Below are 25,991 nucleotides of genomic sequence, written 5' to 3'. Positions count from 1 at the left end.
CCCATGTCAATAATATTCTGGTACATATAGAAAGTCCCATGTCAATAATATTCTGGTACACATAGAAAGTCCCATGTCAATAATATTATGGTACACATAGAAAGTCACATGTTAATAATATTATGGTACACATAGAAAGTCCCTTGTCAATAATATTCTGGTACATATAGAAAGTCCCATGTCAATAATATTATGGTACACATAGAAAGTCCCATGTCAATACTATTCTGGTACACATAGAAAGTCCCTTGTCAATAATATTCTGGTAAACATAGAAAGTCCCATGTCAATAATATTCTGGTACATATAGAAAGTCCCTTGTCAATAATATTCTGGTACACATAGAAAGTCCCATGTCAATAATATTCTGGTACATATAGAAAGTCCCATGTCAATAATATTCTGGTACATATAGAAAGTCCCATGTCAATAATATTCTGGTACATATAGAAAGTCCCATGTCAATAATATTCTGGTACATATTGAAAGTCCCATGTCATTAATATTCTGGTACATATAGAAAGTCCCTTGTCAATAATATTCTGGTACACACAGAAAATCCCATGTCAATAATATTCTGGTACACAATCATAAATAATTATAATAATTGCCTGGCTTAATTAAAGCAAGGCAATACACATCCACCAAAATTGCCCATTTTTCTGAACTGTAATGTTTACAAGATGAAGCAATTACTATTTCAGATGGAATTTTAAATAACACAGTCTCAATTAAGGAAAGGAACTGTAACTCTGAATCTATTGATTGAACTGAGGAGAGTAGTACAGCAGAACTAGGGATGAAGATTCTGATTTTGATCAGAAAGGAGACAATGGCTATGCTTGTTTTAATCTCAGTGATAACAGTACAGCAAACTGAATCCACCATCTATACTCCATTTATCCAAATACAAGGGCATACAAATTGCTATTCTGGCCCATTTTCATCTAAGTTTCTTAAAAGCAATATTTTTCAATTTGGATTTATAATTTATCCATACAAAGGAAACAAGAGTCTCTGGATTAATGTCATTTTGTACATATATGTACTGCTTTATCTGAAATCCACTATCCACCAGCTACAACTTATTACTAAATTTTGGCAAATATTCACAATGATCTATCTGTCTGGTGATACCCTCACCCTCTCACCCTGCACTAAACTGGTCCCGTACTCTTATCAAGGGAGAAACACTGTAAAAGCTCAGATCAGCAATGGAGTGAGATGACAAGATGCAAGATGGGTGCTAGTCATAATCCATTTCATAATGCAGCCCTTTACTCTAACAATGAATACATTTCCTGATTTTGATAAGCTAGTGATGGTAAATGTCAAAACTCTGGCTATAACCAAATCTCCAATTTAAATTATTACAGGGGAAAGGGCATGACGTTAACAAGAATAAACATACACAGTTGCAGTTGCAGTTGCAAATTTCATTGACTTTTCAGAATGTTCCATGGCCTCTAAAATATATCTCCAGGCCCTCAAATATAGACATGAAAATGGAAAATCATATATGGAATGATAAATGATACAAACCAAACAACTTCAAACACCAGAGATTAGTAACAGAAGAGAGCAAGATTGTATATGAACCGACACTGTTTAAAATCCAAGAATCGTACGGCAAAAAAATGGTACAAAATAATCTTCAAGGTCTTTAAAATGACAATTTCAAAGATTTTAAGGCTGAATTCCAGGTTTTTCATGGAAGCATGTGAACACTGAACAAATAAGAGAATCTTTCCTTACACTAGCTCATTTTTCATGAGGAAGAAAAAAACGTTTGCTTACTAACACCCAGTTACACTCAACAAGAGAAATAATGTATAACCTCCACACACACAAAAAATTATAGTTTACATTTGCTTTTCAAATTTTGTATTGCCCTTTCAGTATGTACATTGGTTTTGTCACTGGTCAAGATACTAGTGAAAATGGCCAATATAATTTTACCGACTTAATGGTCAACAGTACAAAAACTAATGGCAAAAATACAAACAATTTCAAGATGCAGACGTACAATATCAACTTTTCAGTTCACTGATCCTTTTCATTTTCTTTCTGAGTATGTTTGATTTTAAAAGTTTTATCTCCGAGCAAGACTTGATGGTGGACTGACACTAAATCAACAAAAGCATCATAACATACCAACCCACCAAAAGGTAAGCGAAATTGTTGCTATTATAAGAGGCAAAATGCGTAATTTGAACATAAAAAGAGTAATCTATAACTTACATGCCAGAATTACAGCACATATGACAGAAATGCATTTTTTCTACTAACATCGTTCTGCGGTTGGTCCAAACTCTTTTCACAAAGGGCAAAATCAATACTGAACCAGAACACAAACACAAAGTATACGAAAAAGTTATTTATATTCAGCAGGCACTTTAACTAATCTACATGTTTAACTATCGCTGCATCATCATGAAATGGAATTCTACAGTGAGTACGATCATGTGCTCAGAAGGCTATATTACATTACTCTCATATTCTTCTCTTAAATTTTGCAAAGTGGTCCAGCTTTGTCCTTTTCTCTGATCTGACATATATTTAAGTTTGAAAATATCTGCTCTAACACTTTCTGTCATATAATTTTTGGCACCATAAAGTGTTTTGCTTAAGATCAGTGCCATTTTCTTTAAAATTAAAGACTGGTCTGCTATCTAACTACCTTATCAACACAACGAATCTGTGAGGTAAAGTTCCTATTTGAAGAAAATCCCTGTTTTCTTGGAAATGGGTCATATACAGACGCTAATAACAGCAAATGAGGAAATTACTCTTACAATATTCTTATGCAGCTATCCTCATTTTATAAATATTCTAAAATTTATGAGTAGAATTAAAGATATGATTATAAAAATGAAAAAGCAACTTTTTATTACTTAGTTTTAATTTTATTTTTCAATAAAAAGCATAATCCACATACAGCAAGCATAAAGTCTAATTTGGTGAAAATAAGTGCAATGGTTACAGAAAAGCATAATGGTCAGCATGTATGCAAAAGCCCCTCGGAGGGACTGAGCCAGTACTGGCTAGAAACAATTTCCAGGAATACATGAAAAGACCAGTTAAACTTATCAAATGTCAAGTGCTGAAACCATCTAAGATATTTCTGAGCAATAAAAAGATTCTCAACATGGCCAAATGTTAACCATATTGATCATAGATAAGCACCATTTTCATTCACATCAACATGATACCCCAATTAGTACTTTGGTGAAAACCCCATATCTATATGACTTTCTATTTAGAAAACAAAGTGACAACAATATTTTCATGTTGGCTGCCACAGTAGCCATACCAATTGTTAGATCATTAGTGTTTACGACTAACTACACATCATAAGAGGACTTCCAAGGAACTCCCATGACAATATGGCCATCTATTCAGGAAGACAAGCAAAGGCAAGATTTTCAAGATGGCCACCATGTGAGCCATACTGGAGGCCAGATCAGCAGTATTTTAGGACAAAATAGCCTTCATAGGATTTTTGCTGGTATGGTGTTTTATGAAACATTAACACAAGTAGGTTATTTAGTCCTGAGAGAACTGGAGTGAAATGTCTAGTACTGCACCTTCCAACTTCACAAAAAATCTGGTGAATACCCCACATGACTTTCCAATTAGGAGTAATAGTGATAACAAGATTAACTGTTGCACCCTGAATGCCGGTTTCCACACAAATTTTACTACTACCCATCAATATAGGGGGACAGAGGTACATAAAATGTCTCCCCCAAAGTACAACCAATGTCCAACAAGATTTGCAAGATGGCTGCCATGGCCACTATAATGGACATCAGATTGGCACAATTTTCACTCAGGCATAACTAGACCTCGCTAAAAGTCTTTTGGTGAACAATATATGTCAAAATGACCATTCATGAGGAGTAGCAATAAAATTTCACAATGTCCACCATGATAGTCATATTGGAGGCAACTATTTAGGACAAACTAGACATCACAAGAAGTCCTTTAGTTAAAACTCCGTGCTGATATGACGATCTAGTATTTATAAGTAGTGACAAGATCTTCAAAATGGCTGCCATGGTGGACATACTGGATGTCAGTTGGACATCATTTTCATTTAGGACCAACTCAGCCTAATTAATGGTCTTTTGGAGTAAACTCTTCATCAATATTGCCATCCATATAGAAGAAGTAGCAATAACAAAATTTTCAAGTTGGTGACCATCTCAGACTTCAAATAAGAACCATACCAACTGAATCAGGAGGTGAATGTGTGCACTAAGCTCCCTCTCAATTGTCCATGTAGTATAGAAGGGTATAGTGATAATATGCCTGTGCCAAACTACAAACAATGGACAACTGGTCATCCCATAATCTCTTCTGGTTAATGACCAGTAGAGCTAATAAACATTCCACTGAGGTATCTGATAAAGTTATACAACAAATCTTTGCTTCAAGAAGTCAAATTTATTTCAATCTGTTCTTTTTTTTAAATAATCATTTGACAGTATCTGGCTGACAACATGTACAGATTTCCCTGCATTATGCAGACTTTTCATCACAGATGCTGCTGTTGTTGTTGTTGTAGGGTTTAACGCCATTTTTCAGCACACGATAGGCTATACATGGCGGCCAGTATTAATGGTAGAGGAAGAACCCGGGAAAACCCCGGAAAGAACGACCGACCCACGATAAGCTACTGGCAAGCTTTCTCACATACCCACATTGGCTGAATCCAAGACTCGAACCCCCGCATACAGAGGTGAGATGGCAATGATCCGTAATGGAGAGCGCTTTAGATCACTCAGCCACTCGGGGCCCCCATCACAGACGCAGGTATGCAGACTGATAATCCACAAGTGTGAATTTGTTCAGAACTTAATTACATTGTGAAACTTATTTCCTTCCTTTCAGATCCTGCATTTACAGCCTTTCTTTCAAAATACAACTGAAAATGCTACAAGCAATGAGGCAAATTACAGAACATATCAGAACTGAGAGTAGGAAGACATTTTTGGTGCTGTTTGTACTATAAGTTTACTGATTTTCCAGCAATGAAGATTAAATTAGTGAACTGAGCATAAAGCATGGATCAGTGTAGTCACCCTGCTGCTTGATGTGAAAGTAAATTTTAGCATGCCTTAGCCAAGTTTAAATCTCATCAAACACCAATTCAACATCAATATACTAAATTTTGTTAAATCAATCATCTATCCATAAGATACTATGAATACATTTAATTATATTGATATAAATTTTCATGTGGTGTTTTCTGCACCAAAAATGTGACATTTTCTTCAGTACTTAAAGGGGGAGGGGGCAGCATATCATTTCCACTTAAGGATTGTTATTTTAGTCTTCAACTTCATGCCTTACAGTAACCACAAAACTGTTAGAAATACACCCCAACCCACACACAAAAATAAGTGAATTCACTTAATTAAGATTGCATTTTAAATTGGTATTAAACATATTAAGTCCATGAATACTAAAATGCATTCAAAAGAGTTCTCCCTTGCGAACAAAGTGATTTAGTCTTTGAAATGACCAAACAAAATGGTTAATTAAAGCAACCTTTGTTTCAAAATTTATCCTGAGTAATCTCCTGCATGCTTAAGCATCAAATATCTTACTGGAATGCGATCAGGAAGAGAAATGTAAGGGAAATGTAAAATCAATTTCCAGACTTGTAAAATCAATCAAACAACCATTTCAACATATCAAATTAAAGTTCCATCAATTAAGCAAGCTCTTTCACTTGGTTTAACAACATAATGTGGTACACAGGTGGTTAATGCAAGCAGGATGAAGAGAACTCCAGAAACATTTCTTTTTATACTTAAATGGTTCCATCTTGGACCTAAATGACCCATGGGAGAATACTGGCTCTTGGATCTTAATTACATTTCCTCCCAACACTATAGTGTTTTATAAAATTTGTCACATGTCACACATAGTCTGGTAGAAATGTCTACCCTTACAGACCATGATAAAGAATTTAACAATATCCCCAATGAATCATGTGAAAAGAGTCCTCTTTCATTTTGAAGAATCCTTCTCAGCAGCTTGGCTATCTGGTAGTCACTCAAAGGATGCAAGTGAGCTTGTACTGAACCTGAACCAATTAGTTTATTTCTGGTGTGAAGTTCATGACTAACCCAAGTAAAGCCAGTTATAATTAGTTGCTTGATTTAAGTATCTTGTTTAAAATAAATGAAGCTATGCAATGCCACGGCATCTTTTATTTGTTTCATCTGCCTTTGTCAAGAAAAAATAGTGGATGAGCATGTATGTCTCCTGTTTTGCATTTTCCAAGTAACCCAAATTTCCAAATAACCTAAATTTAAATTGAAAACATTTAGCAAACACTAAATTAAAATGATGTAGTATTTTTTTTTTGTTTTGTTTATCTTTGGTGATATTGATCAAATTCTATTTTATCAGACAATATGCTGTGTTTGGTTCACCTCATCAGAACTGTGCATCTTACACAACAGTCGGAAAAAATATTTTTGACCAATTGGGCAAGAAAAATATCCCACATCATGACAATTTCTTTACAATGCTTCCTGTTTGATTCCATTAAATCCCATCAAACCGAGCAAACTGGTTTTATTATTGTAACTTTATGTTGCTTTGACTACCCATCGCTAAATTTCATATATACTCGACGGTAAGTCAAGACAAGCTACAAACTGCACAGACCTAGATCTGCCATTGTATAATGTACCATCAAATCCAGGTCTGTATAGTTCATTATAAGAAATCACAAGCACAAAGAATATGGACCCTGATCTTTTGATGCATTATGAAACGGCTGATCTAGGTCTATTTTGTTGATAGCTGGACCCGTCTTAATTTTTCATTTTGTCCAAACACGGGACTCTAAACTGAAGCAAGGATAATGGCTTATAAATGCTTATAAGAAAATCAAGTCTTCTTCACAGAAAAATTTGAACCTTAATTCATTAAAGATTAAAAGCAACAGGCATTCCTATCCAAACTTATCAAAAGATAAAACCCAGCACACACTAATAGCTCTTGGACATTAATTATTCAATACAGATCTGTTCCCTACTGTAGAATAGCCAGATCCACCACACACCTACTGATGAACAAAATGGTATACAGATTGAAAAACACATGTTAAAATGAACTCAGTGAACCTTTTCCGTGCCAAAATAGTTCCATAAACATACCTTCAAGCCTCATTAATAATTCTGAATATAGCTGAATGACCAGCACACTGCATACATCGAAATACTCCAATAAAATCTCTTTATTTTCCATATATCTAAATACTCCAATAAAATCTCTTTATTTTCCATACATCTAAATACTCCAATAAAATCTCTTTATTTTCCAAGACTAAATTGTATCATGTAAATAATGTCATTTTTACACCTGTCATATTTTTCAAAATGGGTAATTCACCATACGTTGTTGTTGTTGTTGTTGGGTTTAACGCCATTTTGCAGCACATGATAGGCTATACATGGCGGCCAGTATTAATGGTGGAGGAAGAACCAGAGAAAACCCCGGAAAGAACCACCAACCCACGAGAAGCTACTGGCTAGCTTTCTCACATACCCACACTGGCTGAATCTTAGACTCGAACCGCCGCAGACAGAGGTGAGATGGCAGTGATCCGTAATGAAGAGCGCTTTAGACCACTCGGCCACTCGGGGCCCCATTCACCATACGAAAGGTTCACAACCAGGTAAGGTATAATCAGTACATCATAAAGATGTTGAGCAAATGATTTTAACCTCTTGAAATGTTAAAATACACAGATCAGTACATTATATTAAAATAAATATATTTATAAATTGTATATTTTCTAAAAACTTGATAGGTTTATTATCTAGTATGTAGGAGGCAGAAAGGGTTAAACTCTAAAGAGAATCCTGCCTGATATAAACCTTAGAAACAAAAAGCTGCAGACATTGAACTGAATGGGAGACTATATAAACTTCAATAAGAACTATATAAATTTCAATCATGTCCTTTAATTAGGTCCATAAATGAATTCCATAAGGTATAAAATAAATTAGCAGGTCTTGGGTTTGGATAGTTATAAAAACATCAATGGTAGAAAGACTGGTTTAAATTACAACAAACAAGTAAAAGAGAGCCCCTGTCATATACAATTAAATATACCTACTGCATCAAGCAGAGGCACTTAGCGGGAAGCCAACAACTCCATGCAAGGGCTATTAACTGAAACCCACTTATAGATATAAAAGATTTACCTATCTTAATAACGGAAATAAATCTTGTATATTAGAATATTTTATGTTTATGATCCCTTAAGCTATGTCATTTAGTTCTGGCCAAATATTCAGAGTTTCAACATGGCAACTGGAAAAATTATTACAAAATAGCTCTCCTTGGATACTGAAACCCTAAGTTCAAGATAATAAATCATAACATAACAAGCTATACACATCTATGGTAACTCTTTCTTACCTAGCTAATTATCCCCCTCTATTAATTCAATTAACTGCAATGTCCATGAAATCCCATTCACTGAAGCTGATTCCACTGCCGCTGCCCCCCCCCCACCCCACCCCATCATGCAGTATGGATCTATCTCAAGGCCAATCCTTCAATGCTTTGGGAGATAAAATGGAGCTGGGGTAATCAAGAAAAGGAAATCCAGACCAAAAGCAGTTTTTAGAGAGTAAATAATATAGTATTCACTCACCATAAAGACCTTTCATTATAAAAGTTCCTGTTATAAGGCAAGTACAGTGGTAAGTCCCTTTCATTAAGTGGCAGTAAAATTATATGTACAGTGTATCATGTACTTCATTACAAGATAGTCTCGCTTTAAAGCTACCTCAGTAACTTTCACAGATGGCATTACAATGAGGAAGGAAATGTTTGTGTCCAAGGCCAGAAGAAATAATCATAGATTTGCTACAAAAATGCTTTCTTAGTGGATGGAAATAATCAAGAGCAATAAAGAAGCATATAAACCATGCCTAAAAGTATCTAATGACTCCTAATAAAGTGTCAATTCCTGATAAAAGATTTTATTTGAAATTAAATTTCAAACAAGATCTGACAGCAAAATATACCATTTCTTTTCTAGCTTAACTTTGTCAATACTGATTAACCAGCTTACTATGCACATGAAATGCCCAAGCTGTGTGTGTGTGTGTGTTTGTGTGTGTGTGAGAGAGAGAGAGAGCGAGAGCGAGAGAGAGATTTTGGATTTTTAATGTAGCTTTAACAAATAATTTTCCACTCACATCACTATGCTGCCTGCAGTGTGAAAGTTTATAGTGATGTCCTGCACTGGGGCATTATGCTGCAGACATGTTGAATCATGTACCACCCAGTCACATTATCCTGACACCAGGTAGACAAATCCTAACAATACCCTCTTAATGCTGAGTACCTAGTGAGGCAGCTGCTGCTACAATCTGTACAAGTTTCTGACATACTTGGCCAGGCAGCTTGTGTTTGTATTTCTGGGCCTCTGCATTATGGCTTTGCTTATCCAGTGCAAATCTGTTCAATCATTCATGGTCTGCTTGTGGAAAAGTTTTATTTATCTCTTTCTTCCATCACTACCCTGGAACATCAATATATTTTCCCTCTCCACATACCTCCATACTGTCAATACTACCATACCAATCCAATTCTTATTACACTTGTGTGTGTGTGTGTGTGTATGTGTGTGTGTGCGTGCGTGAAAGGCAACATATAGTAACTTTTTCAAAATGGCTGCTATTCTTAAATAAAATCTTTGCAAAAGTGTTAGTAAAATGTTGTTCAAACTGTTGCTTTTATAATCTTACCATCTGACATTTTTTTAAAGTTTGTGCCTTCAAAATATTTAAATGGATTGTGAGTTTAATAAATTCATTCTTAATTTTTTCAAATGCTTAATGTGATTATCAAAAAAAAAATCATCACTGAACTGTAAGCAATACTAATTTTTCTTGAAATACCAATTTATAATAACTGATCTTGTCATTCTTCTAACTTTTCTACACTTGTACTTGGCCAGTATCTTAACGACTGCTGCAACTTCCATTAGATACCTGACTTGACAACTCTAAGTAAATACACAAAGCAGGCAGTCTGTTATATTCTACACCTTTTCCATCTCTTTCTCTTTGATCCACAACTGTAACACAAAAACAAAAACTATCATGCACCTGTTTCTTTTGGCATGCAGCCTTCAGGAATGCATCTTTACACTAAACCATACTAACCATCAAGGGATACAGTTCATCTCAATTTTTGTGATTCTTCCAATAAAAACTCACAGGTTGCACAGATGCCAAATTAATTTTCCCTTTCCCAACAGGAAAGAAAACTTAAAACCCTTCTAACAAGACACCTTTGATATGGTAGAAACTGGAATGAAATATTAGGCAATGTAAATGTAAAACGTGTGTGTGTGTGTGAGAGAGAGAGAGAGAGAGAGAGAGAGAGAGAGAGAGAGAGAGAGAGAGAGAGAGATTAGGATTTTTAACATAGCTTTTTTAAAAATTCAGTAAAATGAAAATTCCACAAGATTATAAAACATATTTCACAAGTACTAAAACAGAACTAATTCTCTTTCATGTACAGTACTAAGATGACTGGAAACAAATAATAGACTAGCAGTGACTTAAATTACAAGTTTCGTTTTGAAAATTTACAAATAACTGCAGCTATTTTTTAAATCTTCCAACAGTTTTCATTCTAGTGAAATCTAGAGCTGAAAAGATGTTACAAATCTAGAAAGCAGACAGATTCCTTCAGTCATATAATAAAGCTATTATTTGCAATCTGACATTGATTGATAGGCATAATAAATAAAATAAGGTACAAATCGGTTGCAGTAAGAAGTTGTTTTGAAATTACCCCCCCTCCAAGAAACATTTACTAAAAGGAAAGGATAAGCTGTCCAAATGGGTGTGCATACATTTTATTTCAAAATACCATTTAAATAAAGTTTGAAAATCATTTACCTTTACATACATCTGCCATTCAGAATTTGTAATCCTGTTTTAATAAGTGAAATTAAATATTTCTTTTCTGTGTAGGTAATTACATTAGCATTATATAGACATAAATCTCTTAAATAAATCTGTCTTTTATCAATCTTCACCAATGTTGACAAACTGCTTTTTCAATTTAAGTAATTTCTATTTCTGGAAACAGCAACATTTTTGATTCTATCAAATCTGCATTGCAAGACAATTGTCAATCAGCTGACCCCAGAATTTGTTAGTTGGCTGACACAAAAAAAACAAAAACATCATTAAAATCTTGCCACATAAAAGCCCACATTTTTGTGCAGTTTTGTTGGTAAAAAAAAAATTCACACTAATTTATGAACATATTTTTTTCTTGATTTTATGGCATCCAAAACCATGAGGTTAAGATGGTACCTCTTGATTCTGACAAGTAATTTTTGTTTGTAGCTGAGGAGAATAAACACTGAAATGCAAGGAGTATTTTTCTCTATCATAATAAAAGATATGGCATGGAATTCTGAATAACATCATGTGACCAGCCGTTTTATGTGGTAACTATTGCAGATCCTATGTGCAACTTTCACCTACTTTGATATGCAAGATGCTATAAAAACGGTCCTGAAACCATCCCAAGGAGAATTTATTGTATTTTTGAGAATAAAGTCTATATTTGTGAATATTAGTGAAAGGCATGGGAGGAAAATATTACATAAAAGAAACTCTAACCTCCAGTGAATGGACATCCTTCTTTTCACGATCTAATGTCCCATTAGTTGTGATCACTCCTGAAAAAAAGAAGTGAAAGAGTTCCTACTTCAGTATACAGCTTCATAAACACAAGCACTTTTCGAAATAAACTAAATGAAATCAAATGGTTCTAATAAAATGGTCAAACCCAGTTTCAGATTTCAACACGTACTACAATATTAACGAATACGATAACTCAAATTTGAAGACAATCCTCATGAGATCTGTTGCAAACACACATCAGGAAGTCAGTCAATAATGACCTTACAAACTTGCCATTATAAAAAAAAAGAATAAGAACACATATTATATGTGAAAGCAATGAAATGACATAAAAATTCAAAAATCTATACAAAAGTAGTCTGTGATGTTTTCAGAATGTTATCATGCCATGATTTGCAGTATCTGCCAATATCCAAGTTTTACTACTCAGTTTTGTGGATTTAATTTTGTTTTCTCCAGTCTGCTAGAAATATACAAAAACAATTCATTTTGAAACCCATTCATGCTTACCGTTACTTTAACATTTAGTTTTAATTCCAATTTTGATATTACTGAATATTTCCTTTCTATTTCTATACCGATTCTGTGTAGAGTTTAATAAATTCATGACATTAGTTTCACATTAGAAGTCATATTTGATCTCACTGCTTTCTAGATAAATGTTTTCATTTTTTGACCACTTTACATTTTGACCAAAAAGTCACCAAAATATGAGGACTGGGTTTCTACAGGATAATAAAAACCTGGTCATTTATTTCTATGTTCCACCTGATTAGTGCATTCCTGATTTGTAAAGTCAATTAAAAAATATAACTGTCAAAATAAAACCATCAACATTACATTTAATGTCACCTAGTCTTTTCTTCAACACAAAGTAATTTGCTACCTGAGCAGTCAACACATCACAAGCAGATCTGGATCATTACAAATTGTTTGGTATAATCTGTAGAACAAACATGGACCCTGGATCAAAATGCAATTGTACATAAGTATATATGGTAAACTTTCCTTCAAATGCCCTCAACAGTCCTTTATAGACTTATAAGTCTATGACTGACTGAATGTCTTCGATATGTTACTTTGATTCAGATAAGCAAAAATTGTATATATAATTATATTGCTTCAAACTTATCAAAATCATCACCATCTTTGAAGCAAACTAAATTCTCAAGCTTAATGAAATACCCAAGATATGTACAGCAGCAGCACAGTATATCACTGAAATACCCAAGATATGTACAGCATCAGTACAGTGTTTCACTGAAATACCCAAGATATGTACAGCATCAGTAGTGTATCACTGAAATACCCCAGATCTGTACAGCATCAGTAGTGTATCACTGAAATACCAAGACATGTACAGCATCAGTACAGTGTATTACTGAAATACCCAAGATGTGTACAGCAGCAGCAGTGTATCACTGAAATACCCAAGATATGTACAGCAGCAGTACAGTGTATCACTTAAATACCCATGATATGTACAGCATCAGTAGTGTATCAGTGAAATACCCAAGATATGTACAGCAGGAGTACAGTGTATCACTGAAATACCCAAGATATGTACAGCAGCAGTACAGTGTATCACTGAAATACCCAAGATATGTACAGCAGCAGTACAGTGTATCACTGAAATACCAAAGAGATGTACAGCAGCAGTACAATGTATCAGTGAAATACCCAAGATATGTACAGGAGCAGTACAATGTGTCTCTGAAAAGTGTTAGAGCAGTAAATGAATGTGTAGGAGTAATGTGTATGGCTAAATTAATGCATAGGAGTAATTAAATGCATTGTGGGTATCTGAGTAAACAAATGCATGTTGGTAACTGAATGTGTATGGGTTACTCAATGGATGTGAGAGAATCAAGAATGATGGTATACTCTTGAACAAAACTGTCCTATTAATGACTTTTAAACTGTTAAATGGCAAAATTCAATGGGTTCAATGTACAAAGGGGGATTCCAGTCTAATTATGTAACACAATGCAATTTGATAAGTCTCTTGACAATTTCAGATATAAGTTTTGCAGCTGCAGTTATGAACATCTTTATTATAAAAACATTTGGCAGTACAGCAAAAAATTTAAGCAACAACACTGAAATTACAATTTTAAAAAATTGACTAACAATTAAAGGTAGCTGCATCAGTGACTCAAATTAACCCTTCAATACACTTTTTTTTCTCAAAACAAAAGGTGTATTTATTAATCAATCTAAGCTTTAACTCTGGGTTAGATGCAAAATGAAAATTAAAAAGATAGCTATGCCTCCCCACCACTGATGACCTTCAACCTACCAATCATTGTCATGCACTCACATTCTTTGGCAACCCTGCCTTTATCACAAGTACAGGGGAAGGTTTTTGCTGTGCCTATTTAAGTAGCTTGAAATAGCAATCACTTTGGTATCCATGTAATTGTCTGTCTATTCATACATCTGTCAATACACAAAATTAACCATGAGACATGTATCAAAAACATTTTTAGCTAAAAAAAAACACCAAGTTTTAAAAAAAGGATCTGATTTCAATTTCACTCTCTTTCAATAAACTCTGTATGGGGCATAGTTACAAGACTTTGCATGAGATCTATTGATTGCCACTGAAGATGTATTAAAACAAGACAAAACCCACCCACCCACCCACCCCACACACACACACACATTTGTCAGTGTTGCAGTAGGTCCACTACTATTCACTGTCTTCAATGAAATCCTTTAATATAATTTATGTCATCAGGTCTCTAACAAACTACCCAGTAGAAATCAATGACTGACATTGTAAACTAAGAACAATTTGCTTGGTATGGCCAAGCAACACACAAAGGTTGTATAGTTCCATGACAACTAGAATCAAGTGCTTTGTCCACAGACGTAAAATAGCCAACCCGAGTTGATCCAATGGTATGAATCCTCAAACTTTTGTTTTCAAGTCCAGAATGCATTTCACTAAGCTTTGCAACTCCCAATGAATGCTTTGCAAATTTTACCATGTCAGAAATCAAAATATGATTAATTGCAACATCTTTACTAGCCAAGGTAAAGACATTTTCACCTGTCTAAACTTTGGTGAATCAATCTGACATTTCAGTGCTTCGGATCTGTAAATTTCAATGGATGAAATGGCAAGCCACTGCATCCAATGAATATTAAGTTGTTCAAATTTGAACACTGTTCCTCCATGATTGAGACATAGGGAGCACCTGATTGGAATGGACTAAAAAAAAATATGCAATTTTCCACAGATGGTCCATGTTTACACAAATACATCATTTCCCTCAAAGACAAGTCATGTCTTCTCTCTGGTATGTAGTCACACTTTCAGTGTTAAGCTTATCTTGTGTCAACTGCCTCCATCATATTTAGCTGATATACAATGCACCACTGTTACACACTATTGGCTGTTTGGCATTACATACTAAAGGAGGCAAATCATGAAATCAAACAGATATAGCTAGGACAATACACTGTAATATCTGACTGACCTGTCAAGGTGTTGACAGGTTATCTTATCAGAACCTTGGCTCTAGCAAAGATGAAACTGCATGTGCATTCAGTTATCTATAAACATTTCTGTGAATTAGTCATCCTTAGTACAATATTTGATATCAAATATCACGATTGCAAATAGAACTATATATGTGTAACATTGCCCTCTTAGTAAGATGGGTGATTAACTGGATTTGGCTGGCTTTATCTAGAGAATGACCTCCCTCAGTTTTATAGCCCAGTGGGAGTGGAAAGACAGAATATCAACAGAGAAATGAGCAAAACTATTGGGAAGAAATAATGCAATACGAGCCCCCTTAGACAAGAAAAATAACAAAATTTAATCAAAAACAAATTTATAGCGGCAACTCCAATTGAATCTAAGTTATGTCAACAAAATTTAATAGCGGAGTCTAATTTGGATTTATTTCATCATAATAACTAGTGGTGAAAAGAACGCAATGTCCACAACTAATCACATCACCTTCCTCCCTTGACCATCAACGTCTATCTATTTCCTTGAGTCTCCCTATTCCAAATGCTTGATCACTTACTGGACTTCTAGTCTGTTATTCTGGACTCGTCACTTTTTTTTGTGCTTCCGTCTTTGGACTGTCCTGTCTCTTCCCAGAAAGCTGTTGCTTGAAGGACAAAATTACCCCTAAATCTCCGTAATACCACTTTCTACACCTACATAAATTTCCCTCACTTACGTTACTCAGAAGCATACCAGCTATCCACAATGCATAAATTCTGACTTAAACCAATGGAACATCACCCTTGCTTCACAGCGACCGGCCATAAATTAACATGTGAACGGTTTATCCAACATCACTGTATCTTTTTATCTATGCTACCACATGCTCGATTACTATTGCATAAAATTCACAAAATTCTAGCTCACAGCAATCCCTAAGATTATTTAAACATTACAAAATCAGATATAAATATGAGATTATCATTAATTCACGATAATCAGTATTGTCCTAACAAAGGAAATTATTTCATATAACCCTATGAAATCGAATACATATGAAAACTTGGATAGCATGCAATCATCTATTCTATCAATAAAGCAGTAACTATAAAATTAAAGCAATAAACTGATTAAACGATATATCATATGGATCCTAGTCGTATCAAACACATTTGCACAATACAAACAATCAAAACTAGAAATTACGTGGAAAATTAAAATCGCATACCTTAATGCTGTTCTCTTTCAGAAATTTTGTGTCCTAGCACTAAAACCCGTCTTCTCTTATAAGACAGCTACCTGGTCCCCTTTTCTTGTTTAACACTACTCATTTTAGGCTTCCACCAAGTCAAACTACTCTTTCAGGAATTTTAAGGCAAAAGAATTTCAACCAAGGTCATCACTTTAAATTCACATTACTTTCAAAGTGTATGCCTTAATTTACTCTGCCCAATCGTAAGCAGCGGTTCCTAAATTATCCCAAGATAATCATTTCTTTCATCAGATTTTGACAGCCTAGAATCTCTGATCTAAGGTGCATATCAATTTCCCTTTGAAAATGATGATTTGAAATGGGTTCCTATCAAGTGGTTATGACTGGTAGCTCAAATGTTTACTTTCTCAGGACAGTGTTGCAATTCCCTGGTCAAATCTCACAGTCATAAATGCTAGCCTTTCAAGTTTTAACACTGACACAGGAGGGGGAGGCAGAAGAAAGGTCGAAGTGACCCTTCACAAAGACTTTTCTGGCTTAAATGTGATAAAATTTTAGTGTTCAATGCATTCAACTTTAAGGTTCAATGCAATTCAAAATTTGACACTTTACAAAATGAATACACATACTTCTGGATATAAGCCAGTTCTGAGTATTATTTCCATCTATTGTCCTTTGAAAGAGAACAAAAGACCATTACTAAAGCCATTAACTGTACTCCCCAGTACAAAAAGTAGCACTAACCGAAAAACCTATATATTTTTGTTAACAATGAATTGGAATGGCTTGAATATACTGCTCAGAGCTCACAAGTAGATTGTGCTTAAGAAATCCATGAACTGAACAAATTATACAAAGGAAAAATAGACTGAACAGAAGTAAATCAGTCCAGTCATCCTGAGAGTGCACTTCTGAGGGTCACAGTTAAGGATGGGTTAGGAAGACCCATTGTCATCAGCAGTGCAAAATTTGTTTGCTTCTCTTGTAATAATATAAAAATGTTATTTAAGATGAATCTGTTTCCTGTATAATCCAAATGTCCTTGTTTCTTAAAGTGTCAAGGCCCTAAACTACTAAAGGTTACAACTGACCCATTGATTGCTAGTTGCATAACATGGGAAAACAGCATTAAAGAAAACACCAAGATTAATTACATCAGCAAATTGCAAAACAAAAAAATGTAGTCTATTCATCCATATCCATCTAGTTCTCGTTATAAAGAATCATAATGGATTCAAAATCACCATAAGAATAGCATCATAAGCTTATAACTGTATAAAAGGAAACAATTTGACAAAGTCTTGTATATACAAAACCCTGTCAATCTACAAGTGCTGCTCAAGATGACCAGTATAATCCACTTCTACTATATTATATATAAATGACTTCTGCAGTGTGGCAGATTTTAAGTGATGTCTAGCACTGGGGCATCATGCCGCAGATATGTAGCACGAAGTCCCACCCAGTCACATTATCCTGACCAGTCTTAACACTAACCTCTTAATGCTGAGCGCCTAGCAAGGCAGCTGTTAGTACCATATTTCTTTGAGAAGTCTTTGGTATTACTCAGCCGGGGTTCGAACTCACAATAGGTGGGAACTTTTCAGGGTACTATTATATTCAATATACCATGTTATCTTTATTAAATACGGGTTTTATTATTATTCATTTATTACTCTAAATAACTGTCACTGCTTTCTAATACACCAGTTTTACATCTCTGTGGTACAAGGTCTGATACCTTGTTCTGAAATACACAAGGGATGTGGTCTCTCAGTTATTATTTATGAAGAAGGATCAAAGCTGGAGTGAGATTTTTGGGCAAAGAAACTTCTTTCATCATCCTCAAACCCCTGCCTGAATATGGTAAAATGGTGTGTAAATAGCAGAGTGTAGATCCAAAATTTAGTATGTTTACAACACTCACTTCAGACAGATATGCAACTAAACCTTGGTGACAAACAATATAAAAAGAAAAAAAATACCCATTTAAACTTTATGAACATATTAAAACTGTTATTAGTCTGGTCCAGTTAAATTGCTGTGCAACTTTGTTATTGCATGACCTCAAAACAGGTTACTATCAAAACTGTGTTATAGATATCAAGGTACAAGTCTTTTTTCCCTGATTTCACACCCAAAAAATAAAATGAACATGATTTCCTTTTACTAGTAATCAGCCCATTAACCTCCATAAAGTAGTAATTGCTACAAACCTCAATACAGTAACAATCTGCATACATATAAACCTCAATACAGTAATAATTTGCATACATATGAACCTCAATACAGTAATAACTGCAATAAACCTCAATACAGTAATAATCTGCAATACATATAAACCTCAATACAGTAATTTCTATAAACCAAAATACAGTAAGAACTGCTATAAACTTCCATACAGTAATAATTTACACACGCATAAACCTCCACACAGTAATAATTTACATGCACACAATCTCCATATAGCAAAGATTTACATACATATACACCTCCATACAGTAATAATTTACATTATACACAAACCTACACACAGTAAATATTTACATACTTATAAACCTCTATACAGTAATAATTTGCATACATACAAACCTCCATACAGTAAAAAATTTGCATACATACAAACCTCCATACAGTAATAATTTGCATATATACAAACCTCCATACAGTAATAATTTGCATACATACAAACCTCCACATAGTAATAATTTGCATACATACAAACCTCCACACAGTAATAATTTAACTGCACACAACCTCCATATAGCAAAGATTTACATACATATACACCCCTCCATACAGTAATAATTTGCATACATACAAACCTCCATATAGTAATAATTTGCATACATACAAACCTCCATACAGTAATAATTTGCAAACATAACAAACTTCCACACAGTAATAATCTGCATACTTACAAACCTCCATACAGTAATAATTTGCTCACAATTCAGCTACAAATGTATATAATTCAACTGATTTCATGAAGCATCATTTGCAAATCTCATGAATAAAAATGAAAGTGCAGCATGTAATTAATCATTCAATTGACACAGAAGTTGAGCAAGAAAACAAAAAATGTTTATCTTCCTTTTTTTTTACTTTGCGCACTGAATGGAAAATAGACACGTGTTGAGTGTACCTATAATACAAAAGCATTCATTGGCCTGAAGCTTTGGTGGTTGGGTTTCAACTTCAGAAAATGCAGAACTTCACTTTCTGTTTATCCACATGGTGAGACGACTGACACTCAGGGTTACTATCTCACCTGGGAAAAACCTAAGTGTGGACAATGTTGTGTAGATATATGAGTGAAAAATGTTCACACAATGTGTGTAAAATGTTCACACAAGCCTGGTCAAGATAAAGTTAAGTTAAAGAGGCTATGTGTAGAACGTGGTCTCCCAAGCTGAAGGTCTTGTGCTGTGGAGGTTCAGTTCCCTGCTTTCTTCCATCATAATAACCAACCTTTTGCAAATTGTAAGTTATTAAAATACTAGATAAGAGTTTTTGCACAATAAATAATAATAAATGTTGTTATACAAAATATATTGATTTATGAACAGTGAAGGATGAACATTTAAACCTCCTTGTGATATGCCAAGCCAACTTCCTATTTTATTTGGCACCTGAACAGAGATTGATTGCATGGTGTTTAATACCACATCAACACATGACAGGTTATATCAAGCAGAGACAAAGTGTCTTACCTTAGAGACATGCTATGATGGCCAACCTGGCCTCGTCTGATCAGGATTCAAACAAGTAACTTTCTGCTCAAAGCCGGGCATATTTTAACCAACGAACAAAACTGCTACATAATCACAATGATAATCTGCACTGACTTTCTGAGCTGCATGAATACTGGTTACAATGGTATTGGTATACCCTAGTAATTGCAAAATGTGTCAGCCTGATGCCAGGAAAATAGCAAATACAACAATGAACTTTGCAGAGCACCTTTTTTTGTATAATGATTTGTTTTTCAACAGTTTCCCCTAGGTTGAAAAACAGCCTGTCTGATGCAGAGCTCTGAATGGAAACCCTAATTTAATGACATCACACTATAAGGATTGAAATATTATCACCATTTGTATACAACCTTTAAGAAGGTCTACACATTCCAATTTTAGAGCCCAGTATATTCACCTCGTTTCAAACAGTATACAAATTGCAAGCACCAAGTCAACATACACAGGTTTAACTCAAATTCTTTGTTTCCAAAACAAATTAATTTCACTATGGAATGTTTCAATCCCAGTTTTTGACACTATGCTCCCATTATCTGGTCAGAAACAGAAATATTTACTTTGCTGGCTTGCTAATATGGAATACAGAAAGGGACAAATACAGAAAGCAACAAACAGTTTTACTACAGGTACCTAACCTGCATTATATATGGTTTTATTCTCCTAAAGTTGGTTAAAAATGCAAAAACATATTTTGTCAAAAGGGTCAGTCCCCAAAAATATTGCTATGAAGGCCAGAAAATCCAATTATGTCATCTAAATGTAAAGACAAATGTACAGTTTCATTTATTTACAGTGAGTGGATTTTGCTCAACTGTACTAGCAAGGTTTTTAATATATATATATATATATATATATATATATATATATATATATATATATATATATATATATATATATATATATATATATATATATATATATATATATATATATATATATGTATGTATGTATGTATAATTGATAAAGCTATTTTAAAATATCTTAAAAATATAACAAGGTCATCAACATACAATGTCTTTTATCAATAATGAGTGGTTTTTGCAATCTTAAAAAAAGAGCTTTTTGGGACAGCAATTTACGGTGATCCGATAGACAGGACCAAATAATATTTGTACATTACTACATGACACTGAATACAAGTCTGGATCATACAGTATTCGACTTGACCACATGTAGACCATTTCCCTTTGATATGACAGTGTTTAACAATGGGTCATTTTTCTCCAACACAACCCCACACATTCCAATTATATTCAAATCTAATCAGACCCTGTAAAAAGTGGCCTTGTGAACTTCACAAACTTTGGCATAATTCAAAATTTGACTAATCCGCTGCAGTTCTTTCATGGCTGCCAGAAACTGGGAATATTGAATCTGAAGCTCAGACAATGGCTGGCTCTGGTCAATAATACTAAATTAATCTATCTTGTCTGACCTAGTGATTGCCCTAGTGTCCTCTCAAATTTTTCTCAGTGTCACTAAAATCCATAAATTTGAGCCCCTATGAAGTTTTGTTTAGTAATTTAATGCACCATTATGCAAACAAAAATATGCATATTTCTGGTTGGCTGACCATACCTGCTTTCACTGCTAACCCTAGCACTTCCCCTACCTGGGTAAAAAAGCAAACTAAAAATAAAAAATATTGAAATTGATTTTAATTGATTCTTGCATCTGAGCTGGTCAATAGCCCAGTGTATGTATGTATGTATATATATATATATATATATATATATATATATATATATATATATATATATATATATATATATATATATATATATATATATATATATATATATATATATATATATAATGTTGTTTTTTGAAAAAAATACATGCTCTAATTTTCAACAGTGCCATAGGAAACACACATATTGGGTGTGGGTTTTTTGGCCTTATATGTTGCTTCTTGACCTTTTTATTTGTGGGAATTAAAAAATTTTTTGTGCCTATGTCTTTTGTTGTTGTTGTTGTTGTTGTTGTTGTTGTTGTGGGGCTTAACGCCATTTTTCAGCACACGATAGGCTATACATGGTGGCCAGTATTAATGGTGGAGGAAGAACCAGAGAAAACCCCGGAAAGAACCACCAACCCACGAGAAGCTACTGGCAAGGTTTCTCACATGCCCACATTGGCTGAATCTTAAACTCGAACCGCCACAGACAGAGGTGAGATGGCAGTGATCCGTAACGAAGAGCGCTTTAGACCACTCGGCCACTCGGGGCCCCCCATGTCTTTTGTATTACTTTCTGGATACCTATATTTATTCAGCAGCATTATGATGTGGTAATGTGCCTGCAAACCCTACACATAAATACATGCATAGCATAAACACACACACACACATAGAAAACCCTATCTGTGATGTAATCAAAGACGTGGTCATTAATAATGCTGACCACAGTTTTAAATGAATGAAAATTCTGTCAATATTAAACAGGCATTAATCTGCATACATGTATTTTGGTCATAAAACATGCTAATTGTTGTAAGAAAACACAGACATGTCAATGCTAATAGAACAAAATAACACTTCAAACTAGCTGGATGTAAAAACTTCTGTATCACATACACAATTTTTGTTGTGTGTTAAACACAGCAGTCAGAAATGTTCTTGAAATTTAGCATAAAAGGTGAGAAAACAAAGCTACAAAATTCCAAAGAATTTCTCTAACTTGTATGCAAGTCATGACACAGAGTATCAAAATTTCAGGCCACACTAACATGCAGTTTTTGGGCTTCAGCTTGAAATTCATTCTCAGCTAAACCTGGGAAAATAACTCTCAATTATTAGGGATCGACCAGGGGGAGGGGGGAGCTTTCTGATCATCTAATCAATATAACCTTCTTTCATCAAAATTAAAAACAATTTTCGACCTGATAATGAGTAAGGTAACATTTTCCTGCAAATCAGTGCAAAGAATTTGTCCCAGCATTCTGTGGTATAAAAAAAATATTCAACCAAATCCCAGCCACCTACCCCCTCCCATTAACTGACCAGTCTCTTAAATCCCTCCATTGGGTGGGCTAAAATATCGGACTCCAACTCAAGCCGAGATCTCCAAGCATGATTTCAAGCTTGTGGTCAAGTTTAATGTTCAATAAAAATTTCAACAATATGGACCCAACCCCACTAATTTGGTGTCAGCTGATATAGGAGTGCTAACAATACAACAACTTGTACCTTAAGGCATCTTCCTGACAATCCATTAAATTGACATGACCGTCAAACTTAGATCATAAGTATACAAAGTTTTCCTTTACTGCCTTTGGGATTATAGATATTTGATAGCTGCTGAATAGCACAGCGTGGAGACAACAAGAAAGATAGGTTAATTAACCTAATATTTTTGAGTCATCCAATTCAAGTGAACAATTTGTTCAGTTGACAAAATGAAAACAGACAACAGATATTGAATAACAATGGGGAAAACACAAAGAAAATAAACAGAGTTACACCATATATTCAAGGGTATCACAATTATTTCAAAGTCTTTAAAACATTTTTAATTTTCTGTAGTTGAGGACAAGACAATAATTTACATGTGGTTTAAGCATGTCATTAGGATAAGAAATCAGGTAACTGATGTTCATGTTAAAGTTAAAGAACATAACTTTATTTATTTATCTGATAACACAGAAAATAAAACTTCCCCTCACCCATCTGTGTAGATAGGGTATAAACTACCAACACAACTCTGGCAATGAAACTGGTAATGTCTACTTTTTATTGTCTACACTGATCAATACTGAAGTCTATAAGCACCAGGCAAGGCTAACACTGCTTTAGGTGATCCCTCTGCCTGTATGCTGTAAGGGAATGCTTAGATGTTTGCCTCAGGGGTTAATAAATTAAGCCCACAAAAAAACCGATTCATTATGGCTTTTCTGGGGTGGGGAATGTCCCAGGCATCATGCAGTTCTTTCTTGAAATTTGCAATCATGGAGCATGTTGCATAGTCAAAGAAATTGCAAATCATTCATTTCATTTTTAGACTATAGATGTATTTCAGATTTTCCTGTCAGAATATATGGATTATATGCCTACAAGAATGCCACTCAAGCCCATTAAGCAGTCAAATGAACTTACATTTTTATTTTATTGGCTTTTAAGTTGGTCTGTCTGGCACTCTACTTTGTTTTGAAAACTAGGACTTAATCTGAAGGGAAACTTTCAACAAGCTAGATGTTTTCGCTTTATCAATTTGTACTATGAGGATATGTCTCTTGGACTTAAACTTTTACATGACATCACTGGTGGAAATAGGAATTGAAGATTAGTATTCGTTTTGAGAGTATTTACAAATTCATTCACAATATATTCAGTTGAATGAAGAAATGCTAACTAGTGTGTATATTCATCACTCTGATGCCCTCTGTTTGGATTCATTCTCTCTTTTACTTAGGGCTGACCATTAATTTTTTTTTATTAGGCTTGGATTTTTAAAAAAAATGATCTGTCTACCATATTGATTGAAAAATTACTGTTGCTCTGATTTGTGGAATAATAAACTAATTCTGTTCATCATATTAGTTAAAAGAATATTTTTTTCTTGAGATGAAAGAAAAAAAAAACCCATCCTGGTTGGAAAGAAAATCCCCGTCCCCTTCCCCCCACAAGATAAAATGATTTATCCCTTACTATTAATCTGCTGTATACTATTTATTTGGTATTGGTGTTCAGAATTAACATTGGCCTATTTGGCCAGCAAACCTATTTATTTGTTAAAGGATCCATTCATTTGATGTAGATGTTTGAAATTAATGCAGACCTGTTTACCCAGTACATGTACACTGATTTATTTGGCGCAGGACCAGTGCAGTATATTTATTTGATGTCAGTGTACAGAATTAACATTGGCCTGTATGCACAACACTGAAATTTATTTGTCACAGAACCTGTGCAGTATATTCATTTGATGTCATTTTTCAAAATTAACATCAGCCTGTATACACAGCACACCGATTTATTTGTTACAGGACCTGTGCTAAATATTCATTTGATCTCAGTGTTCGAAATTACCTTGGGTCTGTTTGCCCAGCACATTGATTTGTTTGTTACAGGACCCATGCAGTATATTCATTTAATGTCAGTGTCAAAAATTAACATCAGTCTATATGCATAGCACACCAATGTATTTGTCAAAGGACCCATGCAGTATATTAATTTAATGTCAATGTTAAAAATGAACATCAGCCTATATGCATAGCACACCGATTTATTTGTTACCGGAACTGTGCAGATTATTTATTTCATATTAGTGTTCAAAATTAACATCAGTGTGTATATCTGGCACACCTGTTTATTTGTCACAGGACCCATGCAGTATATTCATTTGATGTCATTGTTTGAAATTACCATAGGCCTGTTTGCCCAGCACACCAGTTTATTTGTCACATGACCCATTGCAGAATATTGACATGATATTCTTTTGTATTCCCATCACAATTCATCCTATTCTCTGAAAGGTATACAGGTGCTCTGTTTGCAGATTAATTTATATGTAACCTTTCTGCAGATTAGTTTACTGCTGAAATGTTTGCAGATTTTAAAATATATTGGTGGGGTCAGAGATACCGTGTCCAGAACTAATGGCAGATTGGATGGATTAATAGTGACTTGTTTAAATGACTGTTTCCAGTAAATGAACTATTGGAAAAAAGTTAGATTTCTTCAAATTTCAGTTATAAAGCTTGAAATGTACAAGCTGGCATTGGTTTAAACACTGCTTAGGAAGAAAATTCTGGTTTTTTAAAATTTTTTGTTGCTTTCTAACATGGAAATATGGTAATGAAAGTACTAATGTTGGAAAGAGCAGTCATCTCTTTTTGACAATGAC

The 25,991-nt window shown here is 34.3% G+C and overlaps 1 protein-coding gene across 3 annotated transcripts in view; it reads right to left on the bottom strand.

The window, feature by feature from the left end:
• LOC149797466 (protocadherin Fat 1-like) overlaps positions 1 to 25,991 on the bottom strand; it is a 299,704-nt gene that overhangs the window by 160,479 nt on the left and 113,234 nt on the right. For all 3 annotated transcript variants that reach the window (XM_089962274.1, XM_089962276.1, XM_089962275.1), the window contains exon 4: positions 11,691 to 11,749. In XM_089962274.1, the coding sequence (XP_089818400.1) occupies positions 11,691 to 11,749 (59 nt within the window). The remainder of the gene's footprint in view (positions 1 to 11,690; positions 11,750 to 25,991) is intronic.

This window comes from Sinohyriopsis cumingii, chromosome 6 (assembly GCF_028554795.1).
Source record: "Sinohyriopsis cumingii isolate HCF-2022 chromosome 6, ASM2855479v2, whole genome shotgun sequence".
NCBI classification, from domain to species: Eukaryota; Metazoa; Mollusca; class Bivalvia; order Unionida; family Unionidae; genus Sinohyriopsis; species Sinohyriopsis cumingii.
This window is presented reverse-complemented; position numbering and strand designations above follow the sequence as displayed.